This window comes from Salvelinus fontinalis, chromosome 21 (genome assembly GCF_029448725.1).
Source record: "Salvelinus fontinalis isolate EN_2023a chromosome 21, ASM2944872v1, whole genome shotgun sequence".
Classification (NCBI taxonomy): Eukaryota; Metazoa; Chordata; class Actinopteri; order Salmoniformes; family Salmonidae; genus Salvelinus; species Salvelinus fontinalis.
Genome location: NC_074685.1, coordinates 7,796,372 through 7,809,230, shown reverse-complemented (window position 1 = coordinate 7,809,230; position 12,859 = coordinate 7,796,372). Strand labels below are relative to the sequence as shown.

General features: G+C 39.0%; 1 protein-coding gene across 1 annotated transcript in view; it reads left to right on the top strand.

Moving 5' to 3' along the window:
* Positions 1–11,044, top strand: part of LOC129818117 (protein CutA homolog) — a 40,419-nt gene extending 29,375 nt beyond the window's left edge. The window contains exons 4-6 of the mRNA XM_055873708.1: positions 4,008–4,053; positions 4,167–4,216; positions 4,356–11,044. Coding sequence (XP_055729683.1) covers positions 4,008–4,053; positions 4,167–4,216; positions 4,356–4,458 — 199 coding nt within the window. The 3' untranslated portion in view covers positions 4,459–11,044. The remainder of the gene's footprint in view (positions 1–4,007; positions 4,054–4,166; positions 4,217–4,355) is intronic.
* The last annotated feature ends 1,815 nt before the right edge of the window (positions 11,045–12,859 follow it).

The window sequence follows — 12,859 nt, the reverse complement described above, 5'->3', positions numbered from 1 at the left end:
AAGAACGTAAATCAATCAACTCTAATTAGCACATGTAGGACAGTATGCAAGTGTGTGTGCACGGACCTTGCAGATATATTTCTCACATGTGCAGCACATAGTATTTGTTTTACAGTCCTCCTTTGGGGGGCAGAATTGGCATCTCCTCCTCTTGCCTGCTCCAGCTGAAGCCTCAGGTGGATCAGGACAAGATTCAGCCCCCTGAACAGTTTTTACAAGCACAGAAATGTTTATATTGTCTGAAATTGTGTTTATTTTGTCTAAAATGTTGTTTATTTTGTCTGTGAACTTGAGTCATGTGTGGGGTCGTGGAGGGGAGATGCTGCACATAGTTTTGTCTGAGTTCAATCAGTAGCACACGCAATCTCAATTTCTCATTTTGTGTGTGTGTGTGTGTGTGTGTGTGTGTGTGTGTGTCTTTGTGTTTTTTTATGGTGTGTAAATTATTTAAAACTGCCAGGTCAAAAATTACCCTTACACGGAACCCAAACCGGCTGCGCACATGCGCCATCGTGCATACATTTATTTTGTCCCCCCACACCAAACACGGTCACGACACGCAGGTTAAAATATCAAAACAAACTCTGAACCAATTACATGAATTTGGGAACAAGTCGAAAAAGCATTAAACGTTTATGGCAATTTAGCTAGTTAGCTTGCACTTGCTAGCTAATTTGTCCTATTTAGCTAGCTTGCTGTTGCTAGCTAATTTGTCCTGGGATATAAACATTGAGTTGTTATTTTACCTGAAATGCACAAGGTCCTCTAATTCGACAATTAATCCACACATAAAACGGTCAACCGAATCGTTTCGAGTCATCTCTCCTCCTTCCAGGCTTTTTCATCTTTGAATTTATATGGTGATTTGAATTTATTGGCATCTAAACTTTCATAGTATTACTACACCAACTGGCACCACAGTTAGTCTTTCGATCACCCACATGGGTATAACCAATGAAGAGATGGCACGTGGGTACCTGCTTCTATAAACCAAAGACACGCGCGAGCAGTGTGGGTGCAATAATTGAATAACAGATTTCAACATTTATTTTGCAATGCTCGCGTCAGCCTATAAGACAATCTTTGTACTTTGGTGGTGTACAGTTTTCATGTAAATATGAATAAAGGCGATGTTTCATTTTTCTAATGTTGGGGTCATTCTAAGTCATCATATTTCAAGTTGAAAAACATATTTTAGTTTTTTTTTTCTGCAACTTCTTTGGAATCGGTGTCCCTTCCACGGGACGTTTGAGCTAACATAGGCTAATGCGATGAGCATGAGGTTGTAATTAACAATAACATTTCCCAGGACATAGACATATCTGATGTTGGCAGAAAGCTTAAATTCTTGTTAATCTAACTGCACTGTCCAATTTACAGTAGCTATTACAGTGAAATAATACCATGCTATTGTTTGAGGAGAGTGCACAATTTTTAACATGAAAAATTATTAATAAACAAATTAGGCATATTTGAGCAGTATTGATACAACATTTTGAACATAAATATAATGGTTCATTGGATCAGTCGAAATCTTTGCACATACACTGCTGCCATCTAGTGGTCAAAATGTATATTGTACCTGGGCTGGAATAATACTTTATGGCCTTTCTCTTGCATTTCAAAGATGATGGTAATAAGATAATACAAAAGAACGTTTTTTTCTTTGTATTATCTTTTACCAGATCTATTGTGTGTTATTCTCCTGCATTCCTTTCACATTTCCACAAACTTCAAAGTGTTTCCTTTCAAATGGTACCAAGAATATGCATATCCTTGTTTCAGGGCCTGAGCTACAGGCAGTTAGATTTAGGTATGTAATTTCAGGGGAAAGTTTTTAAAAGGTGTGGATGGCAGGTAATTTTTGACCCTTAAGACAACACAAGGGTTAAGTGTAAAACTAACAATGACTCAATAATCCATGCCTTCTGGGAATGCTATAAAGTCCAAAAGTCATGGGCAGAGTTAGAAAGTTGGCTGTCAGAAGTATTACAATGTAAATGTACTTTTAATCCGTCTGTCTGCATATTTCAAGACGTCATGAGGGTGCAGTGAAATATCTGATGGGGTTTCAATACTCTTCTCGTCAATTATCTTGAAAGAAATGGAATTCAACCAATCCTCCATTGAAAAATCATATGCTTCGTTATCTAAATATTGAAAGGGCATGGGAAATAGGGGTGAGAACAGGTGGATCTGGGCAGGGCTGATGTCATTGATGTTTGTGTGCGTTTGTGTGCGTCGGTTGTTTTTTGTATGTATATGGTTTTTTTATTGTAAAAAGAAATGTGTACAGCCCCCCCCACTGTTGTGGTTACTTGAATGTAAATTACTCTCACCACTAGTAACCTAAGGGAGTGGGAATGTTTCTCTCTAAATTGTGCAAACCACTGTTTTGGTTTAGTTGTCTGAATGTAAATTACTCTCACCACTAGTAAGAGAGTGGGAAGGTTTCTGGGAAGTGGGAAGTGTATAAGCCTGTAAATGCATAATCACATAGTCAGTGAGTCAGCAAAAGAAGGAGAGAATCAGATAAGGAAAGTGTGTGCTAAAACACAAAGGAGAGCTTGTTGAACGGTAATGAAACACTTGTAAAACCAACAGTCATTTTAATGCTAATAGTCGTCTGGAGCTCTTTATTTAACTGATTGATAAGTAACTATTTTAGTAGCAGGGCACTGCTGTTCTGTTTCCTGAAGGTGCAAATCTAGTAGCACCTTGTTGAGTAGCTGGTTAACCATTGACAAGCATACAAGAAACAACACACATTCTTATTATTGACCTACGATAGAGAAAGATGGAATGACGATACAGCAACAGCCACCAGGCCAGAAACAGGTGACGAACCCTCACATTAACAGGCCATTGTGTGACTTTGGCACTGTAGAGAAACTGTGAATATTCGACAACTGTCAATCAAAGTGTATGTGTCTATCACTGATAGGCCTGCTTGTCTTGAGACTAACTTCCTGGTAGAGATTAATGTTGGAGAAAAACTATTCTATCATTGAAGAGCATTATTTAGCCTATCACACTACACATAAGTATACTGTTTACTACATCTGCGTATGTGGGTTGTTCCACCAAATAGGTGCCTTTTGAACAGTGTAAATTGTTTTTATTTTTTATTTCACCTAATTTTAACATTCTGTCATAAAAAGCACATGTTCAACTTCATAAAAAAACTATTTTCCCATCTCAAAGGTTAAATAAAAAAGACTATAGTAAGTGCCTATTAAGTGCCAAATAAAGTAACATGGTTTACCATAACAGGATTGACGACATCGCCTTAAATCATCCATAAATCCAATTGTGACAGGAGGATTGGAAGCTTGTTGTGTGTAACAGGGAGTGGTAATTAAATGCAAACTTCACAAAAATGGACATTAAATTGTTCAAACATTTCTAGCCTGTCTATCTAGGTGTAATAGGGTTAATGTGTTATGCTTGACCTGCTAATTTTCCCACCACAAAACACCAGAAAATGGTCAAAAAGAGTAGAACCAGCTCACCTGCTTTACACTATGATTTTACTATTAGATGTTCAATGTTTATTTTGGTAAAAAAAAAAAAAGGAAAAGTTTTGCATAACAGTTCACGTAGCAGGGTTGACTTTAAAATGAGGGACATGTTTTTCAATTTTTCCTTTTCTTTTAACCTTAATATGAATCACATGAAATGAATAATAATCTTCAGAAATGACTTTGTCAAAGCAACTAAATAACTACAATGATGGTGTAAACTTGGATAAATGTTGGGGTTAAGTGAGTTAAAATCCTCCTAGAAGTCACAGAGGATGTACAAAGGGACATGTCAAAATACGGAATTTTATTGAATGTTCCATGTGGTCTATATTAAAGGGCACATCATTTAATATAACATACTTTTAATATTCAATATTTGCGCTCAATTTCTACTTAAAATATCAAAGGTGCTCGTTTCATTGAGCAACCCATGTACAGTTTACTACTGTGAATGTCCCAAAGGTTTGTATTTTTGTCCCATAGGTATTACTGGAAAGGGGAGATTCAAGATGCGACGGAAATTCTGATGGTAAAGTTATTTGGTAGAGCTATGCTTTCATGTCTCTGGCTGGTTGTTCAGCATTACACTGTGAGTTGAAACCAACTTTCCAGAGTAATAGCTAGGATTTTTCTGCATTGTAGTTGGTGAAGACGAGGACCTCGAAGACCCAAAGGCTCATAGACTATGTCAAGTAAGTTACATTTGTTTTTTTATAGAAATTATCCAAAGCAGTTGGGTCTCGGGAAACAGTACTTCAGGTCTCAGGAAGGCAGTAGCAATGCTAACGTAGGCACCTGCTACATAATGTATGTGTTGTTGCTCCTCCCCAGGTCTGTGCATCCCTATGAGACTCCAGAGGTGCTTAGTTTCCCTGTGGAGGACGGGAGCCTGCCCTATTTGAAGTGGGTGGATGAGGCTGTTCCTGACGACTGACCAATCAGGGAGAATATCCTCAATGACTTGTGATCTTATTGGACGTGAATATCCAATCTATTGGTTATCTGGAGAGTAAGGCAACAGAGATTGGCTGGGAACCAGCAAGCTTTGGATTGGCTTGAGGGGTTCCAAGTTCAAACTCTTGCTTTTGAACTTGATCCACAGATGCTAAATGTTTAGCTCCTCCCACCATGACATTGATATTGACTCATCTCAGAGTTTTTATAGCTCTGTTTTATACAGGTCCTGCTGTTGCCATTGAAATTCCGAGCTTGACATGACCTCTGTAACGTTCATTGTCAGTTTGTCAGACCTGAAAGAGTTTGTAGCTCCAGATCTGCAGATAATTATCTCGAAGCAACATTAAACATTAAATAATAATATTCAGTGTTGATTCAAGGTATTAGTTACGTTAGAGTATTGTTATTTAAAATTATTTATATTGCATTGTATTCCTAAAACATCAGATTCATGTTAGATTAATGAGACCTGCTTGATATTTGTGTTCTAAGGATAAATTTGTGATATAGGACTCGTTTTACTGTGGATATAGATACTTTTGTACCTGTTTCCTCCAGCATCTTCACAAGGTCCTTTGCTGTTGTTCTGGGATTGATTTGCACTTTTCGCACCAAAGTACATTAATCTCTAGGAGACAGAGCGCGTCTCTTTCCTGAGCGGTATGACGGCTGCATGGTCCCATGGTGTTTATACTTGCGTACTATTGTTTGTACAGATGAACGTGGTACCTTCAGCCATTTGGAAATTGCTCCAAGGATGAACCAGACTTGTGAAGGTCTACAATTTTTTTTCTGAGGTCTTGGCAGATTTCTTTTGATTTTCCCATGATGTCAAGCAAAGAGGCACTGAGTTTGAAGGTAGGCCTTGAAATACATCCACAGGTATACCTCCAATTGACTCAAATTATGTCAATTAGCCTATCAGAAGCTTCTAAAGCCATGACATCATTTCCCAAGCTGTTTAAGGGCAGTCAACCTAGTGTATGTAAACTTCTGACCCAATGGAATTGTGATACAGTGAATTATAAGGGAAATAATCTGTCTGTAAACAATTTTTGGAAAAATTACTTGTGTCATGCACAAAGTAGATGTCCTAACCGACTTGCCAAAACTATTGTTTGTTAACAAGGAATTTGTGGAGTGGTTGAAAAACGAGTTTTAATGACTCCAACCTAAGTGTATGTAAACTTCCGACTTCAACTGTATACGTTGTACATGCCACGTACAAGTCTGAATTTGATGCTGGGGTGGGAGCTTTTACAGTTCATATTTTTTTAAAGAGAATGTTTATTGAAAGACAAATATTTAATCTATTTCCACATTCATATACCCTATCCATATTTTCTGTTTTTTTTTGCCTTACGTGAAGAAGAGATTAGGAACATGCACTACCACTCAAATTCAATGTATGCTGTAGCTTGTTGTGTTTATGCATCTTTAGCCAGTGATCCGTGGCTCTTAGATCCAGAGACGAAGCTGTGTCCACATTAAACCCGTTCCCCTGGGTACACAGAGCACAGAGAATAAAGGTCCAGCAATTTAGGTCCCAGACGGACCCGGGCCTGGTGAAAGCAGGGACTGTTGGGTAACACACATTAAAGCAGTCAGGTCACTGTTTACATTGGATACTGTACTGAGCTCTGGTTTATAGAAACACACAGTGAACATAGTGTACACTGACTGACTGAACATTTTTCTCAAACAGGCCCAGTTTGAGGGGATTGACTTATCATGGTACAATTGTCAGAGGAAGTTTTGTTTGCTTCCTCTGAGACTTACATACCAATGCTGGTTAAACCAATCTATAATTTGATGCAGCCTTACTCGCTTACCTCGCTGAAGTTAGAATGGGGGTTAGTCCCCAATTCTGGCATCAAGGCCTCACAAAGGAAATGCCGACATGGCTAAGCAAGGTTTTGTTCCTGTGGATTTAACAATAATCCACTTTACCCCAAATGTCAGCAGATGGATGTGGAGGGGTCAGTATGTCCTAACTGATTTATGTCCGTGAATGAGTGGCTGACTGGGTTTTGTAGGTTAGAGGGGGACACTACAGACACAATTTGAAATTGTCAAGTGCATGCTGCAGTAATATTGCAATGCCATTAGAGGGCACTGCTACTGTAGCGTACTCATCACACATATCCAATAACTTTGGACTTCTAACACTTGACACATTATTCTAGTTTAAGTGGTATGTTGCCGAAGAGATTTTTACATTTGTTGTCATTTAGCAGACGCTCTTATCCAGAGCAACTTACAATAGTGGAATACATTTCTGTATTTTTTCATACTGGTCGCTCCTGGAAATTGAGCTCAACCCTGAGCTGTGTTCGAATAACTGTACTAACATATTGTATACTGCATACTTAATGAGTATATACTATATACTATTAGTTCATTTTAGTGTACTGTAAACGGAACAGTATCCTTTCAGTTGAGCGTCTAGCTCTTCGCCGGACTACCGGAAGTTGATGCTGTTGCTATGCAACCTCTTGCTAGCTAGTTAGCATAAAAAATTACTAGTTAGACATTTTATGCCTTCGGGTGTGTTGCCAGACTGCGCTCCTAAATTCAGAGCATTGTCAGATTGTCCGTTTGTAAAGAGCGTTAGAGCGCACACTGACGTTAGGGCCGAGGAGTAGGGTTGATTTGAGCATTCTGCACTTACAACGTCAGTCAAGCACCAAAGCTAACGTTGCTAGCTTGCTTGCTACCTCCAGACACAAATGAGAGTGATGACCCTGACCATTTTACTCGCCATAGCAGAGCAGGTTAGGCAGTTTATGTTATCTAGAGCGTTGGAGACTAACTGTGTTGCTGGCAACAATTTAAATACGCTTTTTTGCTGACGTTATCTGACACCGGCCATATTCAAACGGTGTTGAGCGCTCATAAATTCATTATTCTGTGCTCTGGTACACTCAGACATGAGTGCAGTGATGCCAATTTAGCAATTTTGTTGCTAGATTTAGCAACTTTTTTTTCAAACAGCACCTAGCTACAAATTTAGCTACTTTTAAAAATGTATTTTGAACTTTTAGCAACTTTTGAAAAGTGGCTAAAATGCACGCATTTTCCCTCTAAATGACACAAAAACGATTTTCTCTGTCACACACGCAGTCACAACACACGTGCCTGGCTGCAAAAGTGCATTGTGAGTGACGTCAGCAGCAGGCGCTCAGCCCGTGCACAGGCAGCAGCCGGCCAGCAGCGATTTCAGCTAATTGCAAATCATTGTTGGCTGACAGCAGCAGCAGTAGCAGTAGCACGGGTTCGACGACGACGAGCCAAACCCAATGATTATAGTTGGTCACGAACGTTTGATCTTAAACAGAACTTACAACATGTCTCCATCAAATTTGTACAGCCAGACGAACAGAAGAGTGGGAGTCTGTACCTGAACAAACGTCAAATCATATTTTTCGTTGAGATGGCCAGTCAATTTGAGTAACGTTATTGTGTATTCTACTCAATGACATCACAACATAATTTAGCAACTTTTAGCAACAAATCAACCTGCCTCTAGCTACTTGAAAATTAGTTGGCAACACTGCATGAGTGCTCTGAAATCAAAATCGGAGTAGGTAGTCAGAGCGAATTTATGAAAGCTTCCAAACGTCCATTGAGAACGCACATTGACTATATCATTTAGCGAAGCTAAGAATGACGGGAATAATCAATAAACGTTGGGTAGTTAGTTAGATAGCTCATACTTAATATACTGGTAAGTTTGATGTTGTCTTGTTTTGCACGATTTGTACAAAATAATAAAATGCAGTACTACAGGATATTTCTTAACGTAGCTCTTTATTAGCTAGCTATAACTGGCATGTTCACGTATCGCCAACCAGGATCAAACTGACCATGACCTAACCATTTGGGTGGTCTTAACCAATCATAGCACAGTATGATATGGAGGTAAAATGCATCCAATTATAATTCAGTATGTTTATACATATGAATATTACAGATGTATAAGTAACCAACTAACGTAAGGTAATTAGCTAACATACCGGTACATACTGCTGTAATGATATGCGTAGCTGACAAATTGTCAGCCAACATAACGTGTACGGTAACTTATTTGAAAAGTAATTACTTTATTATATTGCTCAACATGTTGTTAACTTCTTGAGAATACTTGGGGTGCTGTTTTCGCATTAGCATAATTTCCTCTACAGATTAAACTGCCTCTTATTCAATTATTGCTCTTACTATATGCATATAATTAATACCATTGGATAGAAAACAATCTATAGTTTCTAAAACCGTTTCAATTTTGTCTCTGAGTGAAACAGAAGTCATTTGACAGCACTTTCCCTGACCAAGAAGAAGAATGCAAGATGTGTATACTCGCTTCAACGCTCTGCCTATATATGGTCATGCCACCTATGACCCGAAACACACTTCATTCGTCTTCCTCTGGGTGTCAAGAGGACGTCAGAGGAGAAATTTTTTGTTTTTTTATTTATTTTATTTATTTCACCTTAATTTAACCAGGTAGGCTAGTTGAGAACAAGTTCTCATTTGCAACTGCAACCTGGCCAAGATAAAGCATAGCAGTGTGAACAGACAACAACACAGAGTTACACATGGAGTAAACAATAAACAAGTCAATAACATGGTAGGAAAAAGAGAATCTATATACAATGTGTGCAAAAGGCATGAGGTAGGCAATAAATCGAATAATTACAATTTAGCAGATTAACACTGGAGTGATAAATCATCAGATGATCATGTGCAAGAAGAGATACTGGTGTGCAAAAGAGCAGAAAAGTAAATAAATAAAAGCAGTATGGGGGTGAGGTAGGTAAATTGGGTGGGTAGTTTACAGGTGGACTATGTACAGCTGCAGCGATCGGTTAGCTGCTCGGATAGCAGATTTTTAAAGTTGTTGAGGGAGATAAAAGTCTCCAACTTCAGAGTTTTTTGCAATTCGTTCCAGTCATTGGCAGCAGAGAACTGGAAGGAAAGGCGTCCAAATGAGGTTTTGGCTTTAGGGATGATCAGTGAGATACACCTGCTGGAGCGCGTGCTACGGGTGGGTGTAGCCATCGTGACCAGTGAACTGAGATAAGGCGGCACTTTACCTAGCATAGCCTTGTAGATGACCTGGAGCCAGTGGGTCTGACGACGAACATGTAGCGAGGGCCAGCCGACTAGGGCATACAGGTCGCAGTGGTGGGTCGTATAAGGTGCTTTAGTAACAAAACGGATGGCACTGTGATAAACTGCATCCAGTTTGCTAAGTAGAGTATTGGAAGCTATTTTGTAGATGACAACGCCGAAGTCGAGGATCGGTAGGATAGTCAGTTTTACTAGGGTAAGTTTGGCGGCGTGAGTGAAGGAGGCTTTGTTCCGGAATAGAAAGCCGACTCTAGATTTGATTTTGGATTGGAGATGTTTGATATGAGTCTGGAAGGAGAGTTTGCAGTCTAGCCAGACACCTAGGTACTTATAGATGTCCACATATTCTAGGTCGGAACCGTCCAGGGTGGTGATGCTAGTCGGGCTTTCGGGTGCAGGCAGCGAACGGTTGAAAAGCATGCATTTGGTTTTACTAGCATTTAAGAGCAGTTGGAGGCCACGGAAGGCGTGTTGTATGGCATTGAAGCTCATTTGGAGGTTAGATAGCACAGTGTCCAGGGAAGGGCCGGAAGTATACAGACGTGTACTGACGTGAAATAAGACCTATTTCTTTGGCGTGACCGACAACTTCCGGTTCTCTGAATCGCGCGTTTTGGAGGTGCGATTGTCTACAGTTTTGCTGCCGTTACGGATGAAAACTATCTCCGTCTCGAAGTTTGTTTGATACATGTGACCATATCATCTTAATGTATGTTTTTTCAATATAGTTTAATCAGATTATTTGAATTTTTTCGGGAGTTTTGCCGTGTTCCGTTCTGTGAGTTTTTTTACTTTGGACAGAACCGTGCCAGTCGACCAGTACCTATGCTAAATGAAGAGGGAAAGTTGCCATTATGAATGGATTGAACGACTCATCAGGACTAAGGACACCTTGATCAACATTCTGATGAAAGATCAGCAATAGTAAGACCCAATTTACGATGTTATTTCATATATCTGTCGTGCATGTGAACTGGTCGGGGGCGCCCAGCTGGTTCTGGCTGGCGTGGCTATGCTAATTTAGCGCTACATTTTGTTTTCGCTATAAAACATTTAATAAATCAGAAATATTGTTTGGATTCACCAGATTTTGGGCTTTCAATATCTGTACGCTGTGTATTTTTTCTGAAATGTTTTAAGACAAGTAATTAGTTATATGACGTTGGTCTCTGTAATTGTTCTGGCTGCGTCGGCACTATTTCAGATTGCAGCTGCAATGTAGAACTGTGATTTATACCTGAAAAATGCACATTTTTCAAAAAAAAACTATGCTATACCATAAATATGTTATCAGACTGTCATCTTATGAAGTTGTTTCTTGGTTAGTGGCTATATATATTTTTATTTAGTCGAATTAGTGATAGCTACTGACGCAGGAAAAAACTGTTGGAGTAAAAAAATTGTGTCTTTTGCTAACGTGTTTAGCTAATAGATTTACATATTGTGTCTTCCCTGTAAAACATTATAAAAATCTGAAATGGTGGCTTTATTCACAGGATCTGTATCTTTCATTAGGTGTCTTGGACTTGTGATTTAATGATATTTAGATGCTACTATTTAATTGTGACGCTATGCTAGCGATGCTAATCGGGGGGGGGGGGGGGGGGGTGCTCCCGTACCCGGGGTAGGTGCTCGGTAGAGGTTAACATTTGTCATAATTAGTTAAAGCAATGCATTTGTATCAGCTATCGTTCGACTTCGGTTACATATTTTTCGCTGTTCAAATCTTAAAACGATGTGAAGCCAAGCTCAATTCCTGAAGAATTGCATTATGGGCCCTAAAGTACGGAAATATTGTCCTCGTGAATACTTTATATTTTGGCAAATTTAGTACCACTTCTGGGGAATTTTTGGCATACTAACTATATCAATACTATGACCAATAAGCATACTATATACTAAATTTACGTCACAAATGGTATGGTTAGTGTGGGTAGTATGAGTATTCGAACACAGCTCTGGTGTTGCACGCGCCATGCTCTACCAACTGAGCCACATAGGTCCACAATAGAGAGCAAATGTAATGGCTTCTTTTGGTCGGCACTAATGGAGGCTAACTCCGCCATGGCACGTTGGCCAAAGCCTATGGGGAAATTAATGTTTTTTTTTGTTGTTGAGGTTTTGGATAAATGCCGAAAATAAGATGTATAATAAACACAAGCTTAGGAGATCTTATTATACATTTTGTTCTTCATCAACTAATGTCACCTACTGGGAATTTTTAAGCATTTATTTAAATCAAAACAAGCACATAAATCACACTAGAGCTTCAAAATTCATAAAGGTCATGTTAACTGACTGATATTATCTCATAGAACAAAACATACAAGATTTCCCAAGCCGGTTTTAACCAAAGACCTTATTTTCTGAGTTTATTCCAAAATCCTATTCTTTCTCCATTTACAAACTAGATGTATAAAATGCTAACTAATTTCTGTTTTTTAGGGCTACAAGCTGGCAAGTGCTATATGAACGTCAAGTCACCATACTAAGCCTGTGAGCAAAGTTTTTGTAAAGAAGAAAGGTTGGGTTTGAAAAATGTTTTAAGTTTTGTTGTAGATTAATAAAACAATTGTCAGGTGATACAATTGGCATGACTATGCTTTTATTCTAATAACCGAATACATAGGCTAATAGAATATAGCTTTTTTCTCTCAGAAACATACACAGGGTATACAAAACATTATGAACACCTGTTCTTTCCATGACTAACCAGGTGAAATCTATGATCCCATATTGATGTCACTTGTTAAATACACTTCAATCAATGTAGATGAAAGGGAGGAGACAGGTTAAAGAAGGATTGTTAAGCCTTGAGACAATTGAGACATGGATTGTGAATATGTGCCATTCACAGGGTGAATGGGCAAGACAAAAGATTTAAGTGCCTTTGAACAGGGTATGGTAGTTGGTGCCAAGCTCACCGGTTTGAGTGTGTCAAGAACTGCAATACTGCTGGGTTTTTCACGCTCAACAGTTTCCCATGTGTATCAAGAATGGTCCACCACCCAAAGGACATCCCGACAACTTCACACAATTGTGGGAAGCATTGGAGTCAACATGGGCCAGCCTCCCTGTGCAACGCTTTCGACACCTTGTAGATCCATGCCCCAACAAATTGAGGCTGTTCTGGTTGCAAAAGGGGGTGCAATTCAATATAAGGAAGGTGTTCCTGATGTTCTATACACTCAGTGTATTATTTATCCTCCAAATAAATCAATTGAGTGAAATCAATATTTACAGGACAT